Genomic DNA, 15,350 nt, shown 5'->3' with positions numbered 1-15,350 from the left:
AAATTATGACAAACTTTTTGTTAAACTCATAAAATTTGATTCCGTTACGGCACCGGATATGGCAGTTGATTTCGCTTAAAAATCAGACGATCGTTTGGATTTAAGATCCTTATTCTGAGCAAGAGCGTCGATATTCTGATTGCCAAAAGTAAAAAATAAATAAATAAATCAACATCGGAATGTTGGGATGAATATTTCTTGCGAGTTAATGTTGGGTGCATTGCAACTTCTAGTTCAAAATATGTAAAGCACACTATTGTTCTTATCTTTCATAGCGAATCTGTTTTTCTTTTATTCTTTTAACTTCATTCTCTTTTATTATTATTATTTATTATTTTAATAGAAATTGTTGTGGCTGTTAAATAGGAAACACTATAAAATTTTGGAAACAACTGAAAAAAATCCTGAAATAATTATATAATTCCTAAAACCGCTTCACTTTACCCCCCCCCCCCTCTTCCCCCTAATGTGCAAATATATAGCCAATGCATGTTTCCATTTCTTGATTTCTTTGAGGTTGCTTGTTTGTCGTTAGATCTACTGGAAAAGGCACGGAAAATACATAATTTTGAGGTATATATTTGCAAATTAGGGAGAGAGGGGTGAAGTATTGTGAATCGCTTTTAGAAATGCTATAAGTAATTATTTCAGGATTTTTAAAAGTTGTTTTCAGAATCTACAGCGTTTTCTTCTCAATAGTCCAAATTGTGCATGGAAACCCTCCAAATATAACACCATTTTTTCTTCTATATTTAAAAGACGAAACATTTCACTAGAAGATGCCATTTGAACTGTAAAAGTTACTACCTCCCCCCCCCCTAAAAAGAGAAATTAAGCCACCTCAAATGTTTTAGAAGTAATTCAACTTGTTGCAGCTTCGTCTTGAACGTTTTGTTCTAACTCACTCATATGTCATTAGTTTTGGCTGTTAAAACTCGCTATCGGCTAATCTCGATGCTACTGTTTAAATATTTAGAACTTTTGATAGGATTATTTTCAAAAACCCATTTTATTTTAGAAAGAAGCAATTTTTTTCCATTTTTATCCTAAATAGTAACTCATGTGTGTTGTCATTTGAAATTTCGATTTGTACCCCCAGTACCGACTAAAGAGGGCTATTCACTCCCCTAACAGTCATGCTATTGTACTTCCTTGTACACCTAATTTATTTTAATGAATGAATTTCCATTCTTTAGATATTCAGCTTCGTAAAAAAAAACAAAAAAAAACAGCCTACTAGCATCTGATCGGTAAAAAAATGATTTCCCTTAGTAGTCAACTTTATCAAACACGGTATTTGTAAATAGAAAACCGCAAATAAACTCTAATTATATTACCATAGCTCTTTTGAACACAATGAAATCTATTGAATTAAGAGGAGATTTTTAATAAAAAAATATACAAATATATACAAAAGGGAAAGTACTTTTACTTATTTTCCGTTTTGATTCCATACTTGGTTTTTACTTTTTCTAATTCTTGCTCCTTCTTGTCGGAATCGACTTTCTTGAACGCTTTAGTTGGCTAAAAAGAAAGTTAAAAAAATATATTAGATGACAAAATTACACCAGCAACTATATAGTCGGGAAGAAAAAAAAGAAGAAAAAGTAATATTTATAATCTTGAAAAAAATTCACTGCCCAGTTCAGACAAACTTAATCAATGGGCATCTAGCTTGTAAAAACAGGCATATATATGTAAACGCAGTGGCGTAATTTCGTCAAAATCCTGGGGTGAGGAGGCAAAGTTGGAGCCGATTTTCCCAAATCAAGCGAAAATGAAAGTAAAAATGAGAAATATAGTACTACAAAGGCAAAGACCTACTAAAAATAGCTCACCCGTTTCTCTGGATACTTGAATTATGCAGGCTTATCTTAGTTTTGACAAGATCTCCGAAGAAACTAAATTTCAGCAGGGAGAGCGACCTGGGATTGGGGAATGGGCAAACTGGGATATGAAGGAGGTAGTTGTCCCACCCACCCCATAGCAAATTACGCCCCTCTATACAAGCATACACACATGTACAAATATGTTATCGGGAAAAATGGCATGTAAGGAATCCTAGTGCAGTAGTTTCCCTCCCCCTTTTTTGGGGGGTTGTAAAACCCTATGTAAACTTAAGTGTAACTAAATTACTAATTGATGTAATATGTGGTACCACACCAACTTTTTCCAGGGCGAACACAGATCAGCCGTTTCTTTTTTCAAAAAAATGGTTAAACCAAAAAAGAAAGATATAGCACGGCTATTGTGAAGGGCATCCAACATTTTTCGAAGCCAAAAATATCTACCGATTTTGAAGATGTCAGCCTGATTTAAAAAAACATTCTATGAGACTAAGATGAACAATCCACCATTATTCCATAGCAGTTTTGCCTAGTTTGGTAAAACTTTTTAACTGAGGCACCATATTACCAGTTTGTGTAAACTTTACATTAAAGCACTAAACCAAAAAGTAGTCACAAAATTACAGAGGTATGCCAATACCCAAATTTTTCTCATTAGCGAAATCTGGGATTCTCTCTTGTCTTTTCGATTACCAATAGGTTTTTGACGACCAAGAAAACTTATAGTCATGCTGCAATTTTCTACAATAGCTTTGACAATGGTAGCCAACCAGAATCTTCCAAAAATCATCATGCCTCAACTAACTTCAACCAATGAAATTTCAGCATTCACTAGATCTATTTCAAGATGCTAGAGCTAAGCCTCTATTTTCCAAATGTCTAAAATAAACACATTCAATCTAGATCATTCATTTTGTAGATGTCACCCTTCCAGTTTCAGCACTTTAATTTAAAAATTAGCTACTTGAGCTATCTATAAACTGACCACTTTAGTATAAAAATGGCTACTACCATTGGACAAAGAAAGAAGTGGGCTATCAGTAATCTACCCGCTAGGAAAAGACAGTAAATGAATTAATGGATGTCTGGAAAATTTTGGTACTCTAATATTTTGGTAAAATTTTTCTTTGGTTACAAATATTAGGCTTTTTTAGCACTTAAGTTCAAGCCATAAGGGTTCTTATATTCTCTCCAGTTTTAGTTTTGAATTACATTCACTATTGAATCATTACCTCATTTTAGTTCAGACAAACTCTTGTCATGACTTCAAATGAGTCTAGCTTTGATCATTCTGATCCTAAAACACCCTGACTCCATAGTTTGATCATTGGGATACATGCACATACACTAGGCGGGTTACTGTCCCCTATCGCCTAGCTTCAGTCACGATTTTTAGTATTTTTCTTTTAAAATATTTTTAATACGGTATTTTATTTACTGCACTTTTTTATTATACCAAGCAGCAGTTCCCCAGCAGTGGAAAGGAACCTTAATTCTTCAGCGAAATCTAAAGAAACAAAGTATCTCGGACTCTGAGAGTTAATCCGTCAACTTTCGTCACATTTCCTGCTTGAGCCAAAAAAGTATAGCATCCACTATCCCTTGATTGAACTTTGGCGATCTCCAGAACAGTGTGGAAACGGATTTTTTTTCTAAGCTTTCTTGTGACCTTTTTTGTTGGCTTTTCAGGATTCAATCAACCTATTTGAATAATGAGAAAAGACGACCAGAAATAGAATAATTGGTAATAATCAGCCTTTTGTACACGAATATGCAGTTGTTTCTTGGTTCTACTTCATGGCCTGAGATTTCGAGAAATAGACGATTCACTGCATGAATTGTTTAAAACAGGAGGGGGGAGGACTAGTAATATTATCATTACACAGGAGTGTAGTGTAAAAGTGTCAAAAGTGACACAGCACAAGTGTTAAAGTCCCCCACCTTCCCACCCTTAATTCACTGTCTTAAAACATGATAAATCACCCAAAAAAGGTCAAATATGTACTTAAAAAAATATAGAGTAATTATGAAGTTTTCGAATAGAAAATATAATCGTCCAATAAATATCAGGACAGACGAACACAATCAAGTTAAATTGCTTTGACAATTTATGCTTATTATTTTTTTTTTTTTAGTTAAACAGAAGTTCCTTAATATAACCTGTATTAATTTACGGTACAGAATGTGGCCGCAAACTTAAACTAGTAGTAAAAATAAAAAAATAGTGGTGCAGTAGTGATTTCAGTAAGACTTTTATGACCAAAATATATGGTTATTAGTATGTCTTTTATGTCTGGTAATATAGTGCACAGGCACATTGTATCCATTGAAGTAACCTCGTATATTTGGTTTATCAAATATATACAGGAAATCATAAATTTCTACAGGAAAATGTAGTTCACTACAGGACGAAATTCAAGATTAAATTGTGACTTTTCTCCTACCTGATAATAAAGCACAACAAGGTATCTATTGCAAACATTGAAGCCAGAAAGATGATCACATGCATTCTTGGCATCAAATATGTCTTCATATACAACAAAAGCTGTTCCTCTTGTTTCTGCTGTGTTTCCCCTACCAAGAAAAGAGTATCAGAAACAATAATAAACAATCATACATCAGAACAATTAAATTCTAAGATTAAGACTAAAACATTCCAATGTTGCAACACCAAAATAAAATACTTTTTGTATCTTATAAGAAACTTGAGCGCCTCTTGCACTAAATACAGATAAGAAAAGCTGTGACAATATTATGGTGGGTCATGGGCGTAATATGCACTATTGGGCTGACCATACTTAAAGAGCCTCAATTTTGAAAAAAAAAAAAAAATCATGTGAATGTCACATTCATATGCATTTAAAGAGCAATCTAGTATTGCAATGTCGTCATACAGTATCCAACATGACTAGAAGATGACAAAGGTACTCTAAAGAAAACTGAACTGTTTCTGTGGATGCTTGAATTATGCCTGTCTTAGTTTTGACAAGATTTTTGAAGATGTTGAATTTCAGCTGTCCACTGGACGCCAGTTTCCCCCCTGCCCCATAGCAAATTACGCCCCTGCTGTAGTGAAAACACATTGTCATGCCTTCAACGAAAAGGCGTATCTTGTATTTTGTTTTCTTCGGACTTTTTTTGAAAAATTTTCAGAGTTTTCTGGTGTTTCCTTTCTAATGGGCTGCAAATCTTAACTATTACCATTCGTATATTCTAGAATATACGAATATTCTAGAAGGTATCCGTATTATTTTCACCAGCTTTGTAATACCTCCGAAACATTAAGAATTGGTACTAAACTTTTTTTCACTGCCACTTAATGGCAGCGAATTTTGTTTCCTAAATCCTACCTAATGTTTTAAAGGGTGTTGATTTAGTAAAGAGCAAACACACCCCCCATGCACAATTGTACTTCCATTTTTTCCAGGGGTCATTAAATGTACCAGAAGGTCATAAAAACCTTGAGAAAAGGTTCATTCAATAATATATTCAGAGTTTTAATACCATTTTAAAGGCTAAATCAGTCAAAAGAGAGACTGTCACCACTAGATGCGAGGACATGCTTGATTTAAAGGAATTACCCCAAGACTCCCCAATTATTAAAATTCCAGCACAGTCTCAGCGGTTAACTTAGCTAATATGGTATATTAACAAATACTCGGCCTGAAAGCGGAATTAAATAACATGAAAATGTTCAGTCTGGAAACGGTTACACTCTCAATGAAATTCAAGATAATTCTAAGAGGGATGAATGATGATAGTGAAGGAAACTAAAATGGTTTGACAACGAAACCTAGTCAAGAAAACTAAGCAGGCCTTGAGTTAAAGCATATTAAAGCCATCAATTTTCCATCTGTATGACTGAAGGATGAAACTGGGCCCATAGACACTTTAGAAACTCCTCCCCTCATTCTTCCACAAGTAATATGTACTAATTTACAAAAATTTTGGCTCGCCACTTCATGTGCAAACAAGAATCATTATTAATTTAATCTTACAAGATGTTATCTTAATGTTAAATGTTACAAGAAACCAGAACAACTAAAAATTGTAAAATGCCTCTTTTTTTACTATTGCTAAGAAATGGTTGTTGGTATAAAAGTGATCATTTACCATTATACTAGCCTATTACGATTACAGAGTAATAAGAAATCAAGAAAGAAAAAAGAGTTTGACTGAATTTTGAACATCAACAAATGATAGAGAAGTAGGTGAGAAGGAAGGTAAGAAAGGATATAAAGCAAGTAAAAATTTCATTGGATTGAGCACAGAGTGATGTTTCCAAAAAATTTGGGTAGTGGAGGGAATGTAGCTTAATCAAGCTTAAAAAAGCACAATTGAAGAATCAATTGTGTCACACTATCAATGTGTGACCCATGGTTGTTCTGATGTTTCATTCATTTTTCTTTTATTGCTTTTTCTTTTTGAAGTTTTGGGAAAGTTGGTTTGCCTTCAATAAGCACAAAAACTTAAACCATAACAATTAAAAAAAAGGAATGAATCTAAAAATATATGAGCATTTTCTTTTCTTTTTATTCTTTTTTCTTGTCATGGATGTCTTTTTGTAAAAAAGAAAAACATTTGTTTGTTCTACTTTTTCTTCCTACTGGCTTTAGACACATTGTTTTTTAGATTTAGCTCTTTGGTTTTGTCATAGCAGGTTAGCATGGCTATAAATCTTTCATTTCTATGGACAGGAGGGTACAGTACCAAGGTTTTGGAAAGAAGATAAGTCGCCCACTTCAAGGTGCACAAACCTATTTATAAATAAAATCTTATATCTTATATATATCTATATATCTTATATATCTTTATTATATCTTATATATATCTTGCATATTACATCTTATATTTAATCTTATAATTAAATTCATTTTCTTTTCAGGATTTATAATCATATTTATTGTTCAAATTGTGCATGAAATATGAAAAAGGACAAACTTTCTTACACTCGAATTTGCCTTATTGCTCCATACTTGCCAAAAATGTCATACATCTCTTCTGCTGTGATTTTGTATGGAAGGTTTCGAACATAAAGAATCCTGTTCACCTCAGGTGGGAGTCTGACCTAAAACATAAAAAGCAACAAATTAGAGAAGGAAAAACAAGAACTCTTACAGCGTATGGAATTTTCAATTCCATACTGCAAATAAAGTCATTGGCATTTATTAGGACTCCTCATTGCCAACGCTTCAAAACTTATTCCAGGGGAGAAAGATTAGGAAGGGGGGCAGGAATTGTTCAGTTTTTATTAGATTTTGGCAAGCTTTTTGTAAAACTTTACCAGAGCTACTTTTAAGCATTTATTGGTTATCCATCCACTCCTTTCCTTATGTGCCTATTTGGTTGTACTCAGACAACCAAGTGGACTACTAAAAGAAAAGAAAAAAAAAACATTTGAGTTACACTGTACTTTGTTGAACGGACATGGCGATTTCAAGGGTGCAGTTACAATTTTTCCATTTTGAAGTTTTTTTTCTGATATACATGCAAATATCTATAGGGATAAAGACAGATTTACCAGTTTTCCACAGCCAAAACTTACAGCGAAGACACTAGAATTAAAAACAGTTTAATAACAGTATCAGAGTAGTCACTCAACAGACTCTGCCATACATAATTGAGCCAATAATCATGCCAATAACCATATATATGTCAATAATACGCAAATAACCTTCTTGAGGTACTCTAGGATGTTGAAGGTACTCTAGGATGATCAAGTTGAATTGAACATGTTGTCATTTATACTGTTTTTAAATTTCACAGACGAGTTTTAAACAAATCTGCTTTTAAAGGTGGGGAGAGGGGGTGTTTATCTCCCCAGAAACATAAAGTAAAATTGATGAGCTTATCAAAATAAATCCGACATATAAATCACAGAAACTATAGAAAATTAAGATATATTTTTCATGGAGGTTACACTAACTTTTTTCTGCCCTTAAGTCAGGCCAAAAACAAATAAAGCACCTACTTCAAATATCATAAATTCTATAACAAAACAGCAGAAGAAAGTGACAAGGAATATACATTGATAGTTTTGATTATAGGCTACTGTTATAACAATCTGGTAGAAAAAACATCCCAAATATTTCATGTTACTAAAATTATTCTATTTCAAATTGTCACTATTGTTAGGATTAATGTTTGAAACTAACATTAATAATAAACAATTAACAGAAAATATAAGTTTACTCTAACCTAACTTTTACGGGGGAAATTAACAAGTTTGGCCCAATATTTGAAGTTAAAGGTCTGTTTTGACATAAAAAAAAAGCAAATTTTGGTCAGAAGAAAATTCCCATTTCCCTCAGAAATGAAAGAAACAGAAAATAATAGATATAACAAATTACCTGTCAAAGATTTTAAATATTATAACATAATTGTGTGACTATTGTATCCACAATTCTATTGAATCACTCAGGCAAAAATATATTTCATCAAGTCAAGAATGCAGAAACCTGTTTAAACAAGAAAAAAATGCCACAAGCCATCATAGGATTCAAAAGAATAGAGACATAGGTACTTTTCAGTTATCCTGACCTTAGTCAAGAATAGTGTGGTAACTGGTAAAATTGGTCATGATAAAACTTGGTATTTTATATATTTTACTGTAATTTTACAGACCCCTGTAAAATTAGTATCTTATGTAATTTTTATATTTTACTAGTATTTTACATATTTTACTGGTATCTTAATATTTTACTGACATATTTTATAATGCCTTGCAATTTTCAGAGCACAAAAGTGCAAAGAGGCTGGCAGAAGAACAATTGAATATGATTCTGTTTAGTGTATTGCTGTGTATCCCAGTTTAAAAGGTCATTTGTCTGACCTGTCTCTTATTATCAGAAAAATAATTATAGTGGTGATATTATAGCTAAGAGTATTATAGCACAGGTACATTAGTTATGTGAACTGTTAAAGACAGAAAAGGCTACAAGAAGGATTATCATATGATGAGCAAGTTAAGAGGCTGATTAACCAGAAATCTAGAGCTTGGAAACGGTATGTGAAGAAGAGGAACCAGGAGACCCTGTCATTTTATAAGGCAGTACGGAATCATGTAACAGATTCTGTAAAAAAACTGAAATCTGCCTACGAGGAAAATTTGGCTTCTGAGATCAAGTTAAACCGAAAATCTTTTTGGAGACATGTCTCTTCTAAAAACCCAAATCATCATACTATTCCTGACCTTGTTGACCACAGTGTATTACACTCATCTCCAATAGATAAGGCTGACATTCTAAATGCACAATTTGCTTCTGCCTTTACCCAAAATTCAGGCACCTCCTCACCAGATCCTCCATTGTATGAAGTGTTTTTCCCTATGCCTGATTTGTCAGTAGGTGAATTAATGGTTTTCAACAGGCTTGAGAAGCTTGATGTAAATAAGTCAAAGGGACCAGACAGTGTTCATCCACGTCTTCTTAGGGAGTGTCGAAAAGCTCTCAGCTACCCCCTGTGCATGCTGTTCCAGTTATCTCTTCAAAATGGGGAACTACCGCATGATTGAAAACATCTTATATAACCCTGATCCATAAAAAGGGATGAAGAGACTCAGCAGAGAATTACCATCCCATAAGCCTCACCTCTGCAGTTGTTAAGGTGCTTGAGAGATTTGTTAATAAAGCTCTAATTAAACATCTTGAGGTCAATAATATCCTTTCCACATCACAACATGGTTTCAGATCTGGTAGATCTGTGGACACTAACCTTATCCAAACATATGAATTAGTGACTACACTGCTTGATGAGGGTTTTCCTGTCGACATGATTCTTCTTGATCTGTCCAAAGCATTTGACAAAGTTTGTCATGAATTCCTCATAATCAAATTGAGGGCTGCAGGTGTCAACGAAGGTGTTGTACAGTGGATTATGGGCTTCCTTTCTGAAACATCACAGAGGGTCAGAGTTTTGGATTCGCAAGGAACTCCTCATTTCTCTTCTCCCACAACTGTATTAAGTGGCGTGCCCCAGGGCACTATTCTTGGACCAACACTTTTCAACTTCTTTATTAACAAATTACCCACCCTTCTTTCAAATCTTATTTACCCTTTACGCTGATGACTCAAAACTAGTTGGAAAAGTGGCTACTCCCTCTGACCAGCAATCAATTCAAACAGATCTTGATAGTCTAGTAAGAAGGGCTAACATGTGGCTTCTGACTTTCAATGTTGACAAATGCCATGTAATTCATTTTGGCAAAAATAACAAGCATCATAAGTATTTCCTTCAAGACAACTTCCTTTCTGCTGTTTCTGATGAAAGAGATCTTGGGGCTATTGTAGATCACCAATTAAAGTTTAGCAGCCATGCTAAGTCTGTTTCATCTTCTGTAAATAAAACCCTCGGTATCATAAAAAGAACCATCTCCAGCCGACACCCTAGAGTTCTTATGAAGTTATATAATTTAAAAAAAATTAAGCCAGCAGATGAAAAAGAAGCAAGTTTACCAGGCTTTGTGTTTCAGTAGTTATTTTGAAAGAATCTTATGATATACAGACAGCTCTAAGGAAGAGACAATGGGAGAGTTGAAGTAAAATTGATACATAATCCTCAGGGCCATTTCTAAGATGTTTGTTGGGGGGGCTTCAGAACAGGCATGGCCACCTGAATCTAAATATAAACTGAAGGGGAGGAGCTATATTTGCAAGCAAACCCTATTGAAGACAGTCTTAATGACTGTGAAAGTAACTGAGTGTGCTGCTATTAAGATCCAGTACTTAATTTAATCAAATAAATAAATGAAAAACAACATGTATATTATATTAGGATTGTGGATGAATAGGGCTATTTAAATATGAAAGGCTTTTAGGGTAAGATTACTTAGGTTTAAATGTAGAACAAAAAACAATCCCAAATAATGTTAATTTTTTTTCAAAATGGATGTCCAAAATCCAGAACTGTCTCATTGCTGAGATATTACCATAGGCACAAGATTACCAAAGGGATAAACTAGATAAATAATCATATTGATGAAACTCTAGATAAAAAAGCATTTCCTTTTGTAAGCACAGGAAAATCAGAATCATTAAAAAATTTCATTAAAAGCTTTAAGTGATGCTGAGAAAAAAAAAATGCTCAACTGGTCTTGTAGCTACAGGGCAACTCTAAACCACCAATTTTACCCTGTATTTCCTTGGGAGTGCCTTATTTTACCAATTTTACCCTATTTCACCAATTTTACCCATTGTACTTACTGACTGTATTAAGTAATTTCACAGCATTAGTCAAGAACTGAAGTTAGGTTAATCATAATGAAATACATGAAAACATGAACAACAAAAACATAAAAATTTAAAAACAAAATTATAGAAACTAACAATAGAGAGTTATGGGAAGCAGGCTGCCCAGAACAAATTAACCAACTCAAATATTTAATAGATATGTTAAATATCTATTCCAAATAACCTTATATAATAGTTTTTCTCACTGAGACTAAGCTAATTATCTTTAATTCTAGAGAGAAACACCAGTTTGAAACAAATTGAGTAACTTCTTGAGTAAGGTTGAGATAACTAACAAGTACTGATATATTATTTGGACTATATATGCAACCACAATGGGAGGGGGGTCAATTGTTGAAAAAGTCATTACATTTTGAAAGAATATGAATTACAGAATTTAAAGACTACTTCTGGTATCATTTTAGTAGGTCCTCACATAAGGAAACATGATATAATTTTTATATTTTTATTCAATAATAAAATTTTTATATTCTAAAAATAATTTTTATTCAATAATATGCCTATGAAATATAGCCAAGAGATTCTCAATGCATAAATCACTCTCATCACCACGCTACTCCCCCTTTATGTACAAATACATAGCCAAATTTATATATTTCCTGTGTGTTTTTACATTTCTTGATTTTGTCAATGGTGTTTCAATTACACATATTAAGTTGAAACAGAAGAATAATACATTTAAAAAGGCATGGGAAATAAATAATTAGGTCAACAAATTTGCAAATTAGGGGGTGGTGAAAGTGGTTTATGTATAGAGAGGCTGTTGTCTATATTTTTAGGCATATTATGAAACAATTTTTTTTTTCTTATGTGGAATGAAACCACTACACTTATACCTACTCCTATTGTATTAGCCTAGTTTGTTTGCTTTAAGTGACTAATAACAAATTTGGTGTATAAAAAAAAAATCTTGGCATAAGACTACTTGTAGCTATTGTAGAATTAGGCTACTCCTCCTTAAAAGGAAAGAAGATAAATTTCAAAAAGATCTCAAATACTTACATTATTCCCAAGTTTTAACCCCACTCCCTTAGCATGTAAATATAGACCTATAGTTCATATTGTATACATTTTCTATGTATTTCCTAACATTACTCTTTCTTCAGATAGGCTTAATAGCAATGAAGATACATTGACAAAATTAAAAATGCAAAGTGTATGGATCATGTATATTTAGGGCTAGCTCAGGCTCAATGTTGCATATTAGGGCTGGGGAAGTAAAATGAAGTGCTTTTAGCAATAGTATGAGAGTATTCTAGAATATCTTAAAAGTTGATTTTTAGAAAATTACAGTGTTCTCTTTTGATGAGAAATAATTCTATCTGAACATCAATTACATTACTTCTTATTGTTGCTATTTGAATTAGGCATATTTTGATCATTTAGTAACCTATCTTGAATGTACCACTAACCAGAAAGCAATTACTCATTATTTTAGTGAAGAATAGCAACTAAATTTTTTTCACTTACATTCAACCTCTTCTGCATTGCCATCGCCATTTTATTGCTATCTAAAGATTATTTTCTTTCTTGCAAAATGAGCTGTCTACTGCTTTTGATGATTTTCTTCGATTTCTTCCTTAAAGCTGTTGCCCAAAATAAATACACTTCGGCGTAACTCTCTGAATTGTAAGAGCCAAATTATAAATTGGCTCGTTTTGGCTGTTATAAATACATCCTTACCCGGAGCGATAATATCGATGGAAATGAGTTTTTAATTTTAATTTTCGTTTGAAGTTGAATTCAAGAATCAGCTGACGTGTAAGTGACAATGTTCAGCTGTTGCTCTTTAGTGACAATTTGCTCAACCCTCGTTCTCTAGGCTAAAGTTCGATTTTTTGTCACAATTTTTTTAAGAAAGAAAACTCCGATGCAAGAACCATCGAATCTGAATAATAAATATTTTAATAGAACTCTAGCATAAAGAGCAAAGGTTAAAGAAAGGAGCCACCCTCTTATAGGGAATAATTTCAACCGTTTTAAGTTTTAACGTTACTTCTTACTCTCGGTTCAAAAAAATTATTCAATTTCAAATCGTGTTTCAAATAATTCAGGAGAATTTTCTTCCCCCCTCCATAGAAAAGTTCTCTACCGCACGTTAAGTCCCTCCACGTCAAGCTTATTTTCTCTCCTTCTGAAACTTTACAGCTAAAAAGAGAGTAAGACAAATAAAAAAATTCCGCATATGAATTCTGTAAAAATTTCCACCGAAAAATTTCCCCCGCACGGAAAATTCTCTTTCGCATAATCCTTCTCTCCCTTCAAAAAATTCCGCATATTTCGCAACAACAAATACTATACGCAAACAATGGGCTGCTTCTGTAAATTATTGGGAATTATATTGTTCACCAGGGACTCTGGGGTATGTCTTCCCCAGATGCAAAGTTATTTCAGTTTTCAAGTGTGCTGAGCAACCGGCTATCTCGACATTTTGATTAGATTACTTTTGGGAAAAAAGGGGCGTAACTGGGAGGATAGCTGCTCACCAATATTTCCGGTCACTCAAAAAGGGAACAAGAACTTGTGATTGCCGTTGGAATGAGCCCTCTCTCTATCTTCTAGAACCATTGTTTCGATAGAATCACACCTTGGGAAAATTAAAAAAATAATAGTAAATAAATAAAAGATAAACAGGTATTTGTGATCTTTTCTCTACCAAAAATTTAGAAAATTTCATATTTTTGTAGATGGAAGCTTCAAACCTCTGCAGTTGAGTTCTTTGATACGCTGAATCTGAAGGTGTGATTTTCCTTGAGATTCCTGGATTTTTAAGGGGTTTCCCCCCCTTTTTTTGAAAATCATTGGAAATTTTCTCGGTCTCGTAGCTTTTGATGGTTAGCATTAAACTAAATAAGCTCTATGTATTTAGAATCAAGGTGAAAAGCCATTTCTTTGGATGTATGTATTGTTATCAAAATTCTTGCTTACAGTTCATAATTTCGAACTGTTTGATTAGTCAATTTGACGATAAACTCAAGATTTTTCCGTCGTTCAAACCAAAACTATTAGATAAAGCTTTTTCCAATTATTACATTTTTACCGTCAAAACAAAATAATTGCTTTTAAAAAATTGAACCAAGGTTGGAGAAAATTTTTTAACATTTGAACTGCCAAATTAAAAAAACAAGAAAAAAGAAAGCAAATACTGCAATGCCACAAAGCAAGACGACTATTCTCTGTACTTATAATATTGATAGAGATTTGAGGACTACTTAAGTTTCTTGACAAGACTTTTGGAGATACTGGAAACAAAACTATATACAGCAGTTTAGAGAAAAAAATATCTTTTGACTATTTTGAATTGACAGTTTCATTCACCATATTTTTCTTGTTACTTTGGATCTTCTTACCTAAACACACTATCTCTGAAATCTTTAAACCATTATTCCAAGTTTTTTTCTAATCTTTCGTCCAACCATTGTTCCTTCGCTTTTCTCCGTCGTACAAACCAAAACAGTTAGATAAAGTTTTTTCCAATTGTTATATTCCGGCAGTCAAAACAAAATAATTACTTTTAACAAATTGAACCACGTTGGAAAATATTACTTGATAATTTGAAATACCAAATTAAAGAAAATATATATTGTAACACAGTAAAGAAGGACGACTGTTTTCTATATTTAAAACATTGATAGAGACTTCAAGACTGCTAATATATCTTGACAAGACTTTTGGACATCCTTGAGACAAAACTATATTCAACAGTTTAAAGAAAAATCTCCTTTGACTATTTTGAATTGACAAGAATAATCACAAAATTGTTAAGCCTTAATTCCAAGCCTGTATTTTTCTAACCTCCCTCCCAACCACTGTTTTTGAAACTGTTATCTAAAATTTTTTTGAGCTACCCTATTTCACTACCCTAACAAAAACTAGTTTAACTTTATTAGCTAGTAATTTGAGAGTAGAAAAAAGGCTTTGATACGAATTTAAGTACAAACAAATTCATGAAATGTAAACCATAATTATCATATTTTAAATTAGCGCATTCATAAGAGACCAATCTTTAAATGATACATGAACAGTAATGTATTTAAGGCATGGACACAATGTATTTTAGTCAATTGATGATCTCCTTTATTATTTCCGGACTGTTGCAACTCAATAATCTGAGCCATTCTTGAAATTTGCCCTTTCGACAACCTGCATTGACATAATGTGTTTTTGGCCTAGTTTTACACCTCCGTCAACATTTCCTGAAAGCTTCATCTGAATATCTTTGGCCTTTCTAGCACTATAAAGTCAAATGAGACCC

General features: G+C 33.0%; 1 protein-coding gene across 1 annotated transcript; it reads right to left on the bottom strand.

Moving 5' to 3' along the window:
• Window positions 1–1,366: 1,366 nt before the first annotated feature.
• LOC136031394 (splicing factor 3B subunit 6-like) lies at window positions 1,367–12,691 on the bottom strand. Its single transcript, XM_065710933.1, has 4 exons — window positions 12,566–12,691; window positions 6,797–6,915; window positions 4,292–4,421; window positions 1,367–1,524 (listed from the first exon to the last, which is right to left on the bottom strand). Exons 1-4 carry the CDS (start codon window positions 12,593–12,595, stop codon window positions 1,429–1,431), a joined length of 375 nt encoding a protein of 124 aa, XP_065567005.1. The 5' UTR covers window positions 12,596–12,691; the 3' UTR covers window positions 1,367–1,428.
• Window positions 12,692–15,350: the final 2,659 nt, after the last annotated feature.

The sequence above is a fragment of the Artemia franciscana genome, chromosome 9 (genome assembly GCF_032884065.1).
Source record: "Artemia franciscana chromosome 9, ASM3288406v1, whole genome shotgun sequence".
In the NCBI taxonomy this organism is placed as follows: Eukaryota; Metazoa; Arthropoda; class Branchiopoda; order Anostraca; family Artemiidae; genus Artemia; species Artemia franciscana.
Note: the sequence above shows the minus strand (reverse complement) of the source record. Positions and strands in the feature narration are given on the sequence as shown.

Excerpts from the sequence above, each read along its gene's own strand:
- LOC136031394 (XM_065710933.1), bottom strand. The coding sequence starts at position 12,595 with ATGGCGATGGCAATGCAGAAGAGGTTGAAT. Across the intron at positions 6,916-12,565 it reads CAATGCAGAAGAGGTTGAAT|GTCAGACTCCCACCTGAGGT; the intron begins GTAAGTGAAAAA and ends TTTATGTTTTAG. Across the intron at positions 1,525-4,291 it reads TTGTTGTGCTTTATTATCAG|CCAACTAAAGCGTTCAAGAA; the intron begins GTAGGAGAAAAG and ends CTTTCTTTTTAG.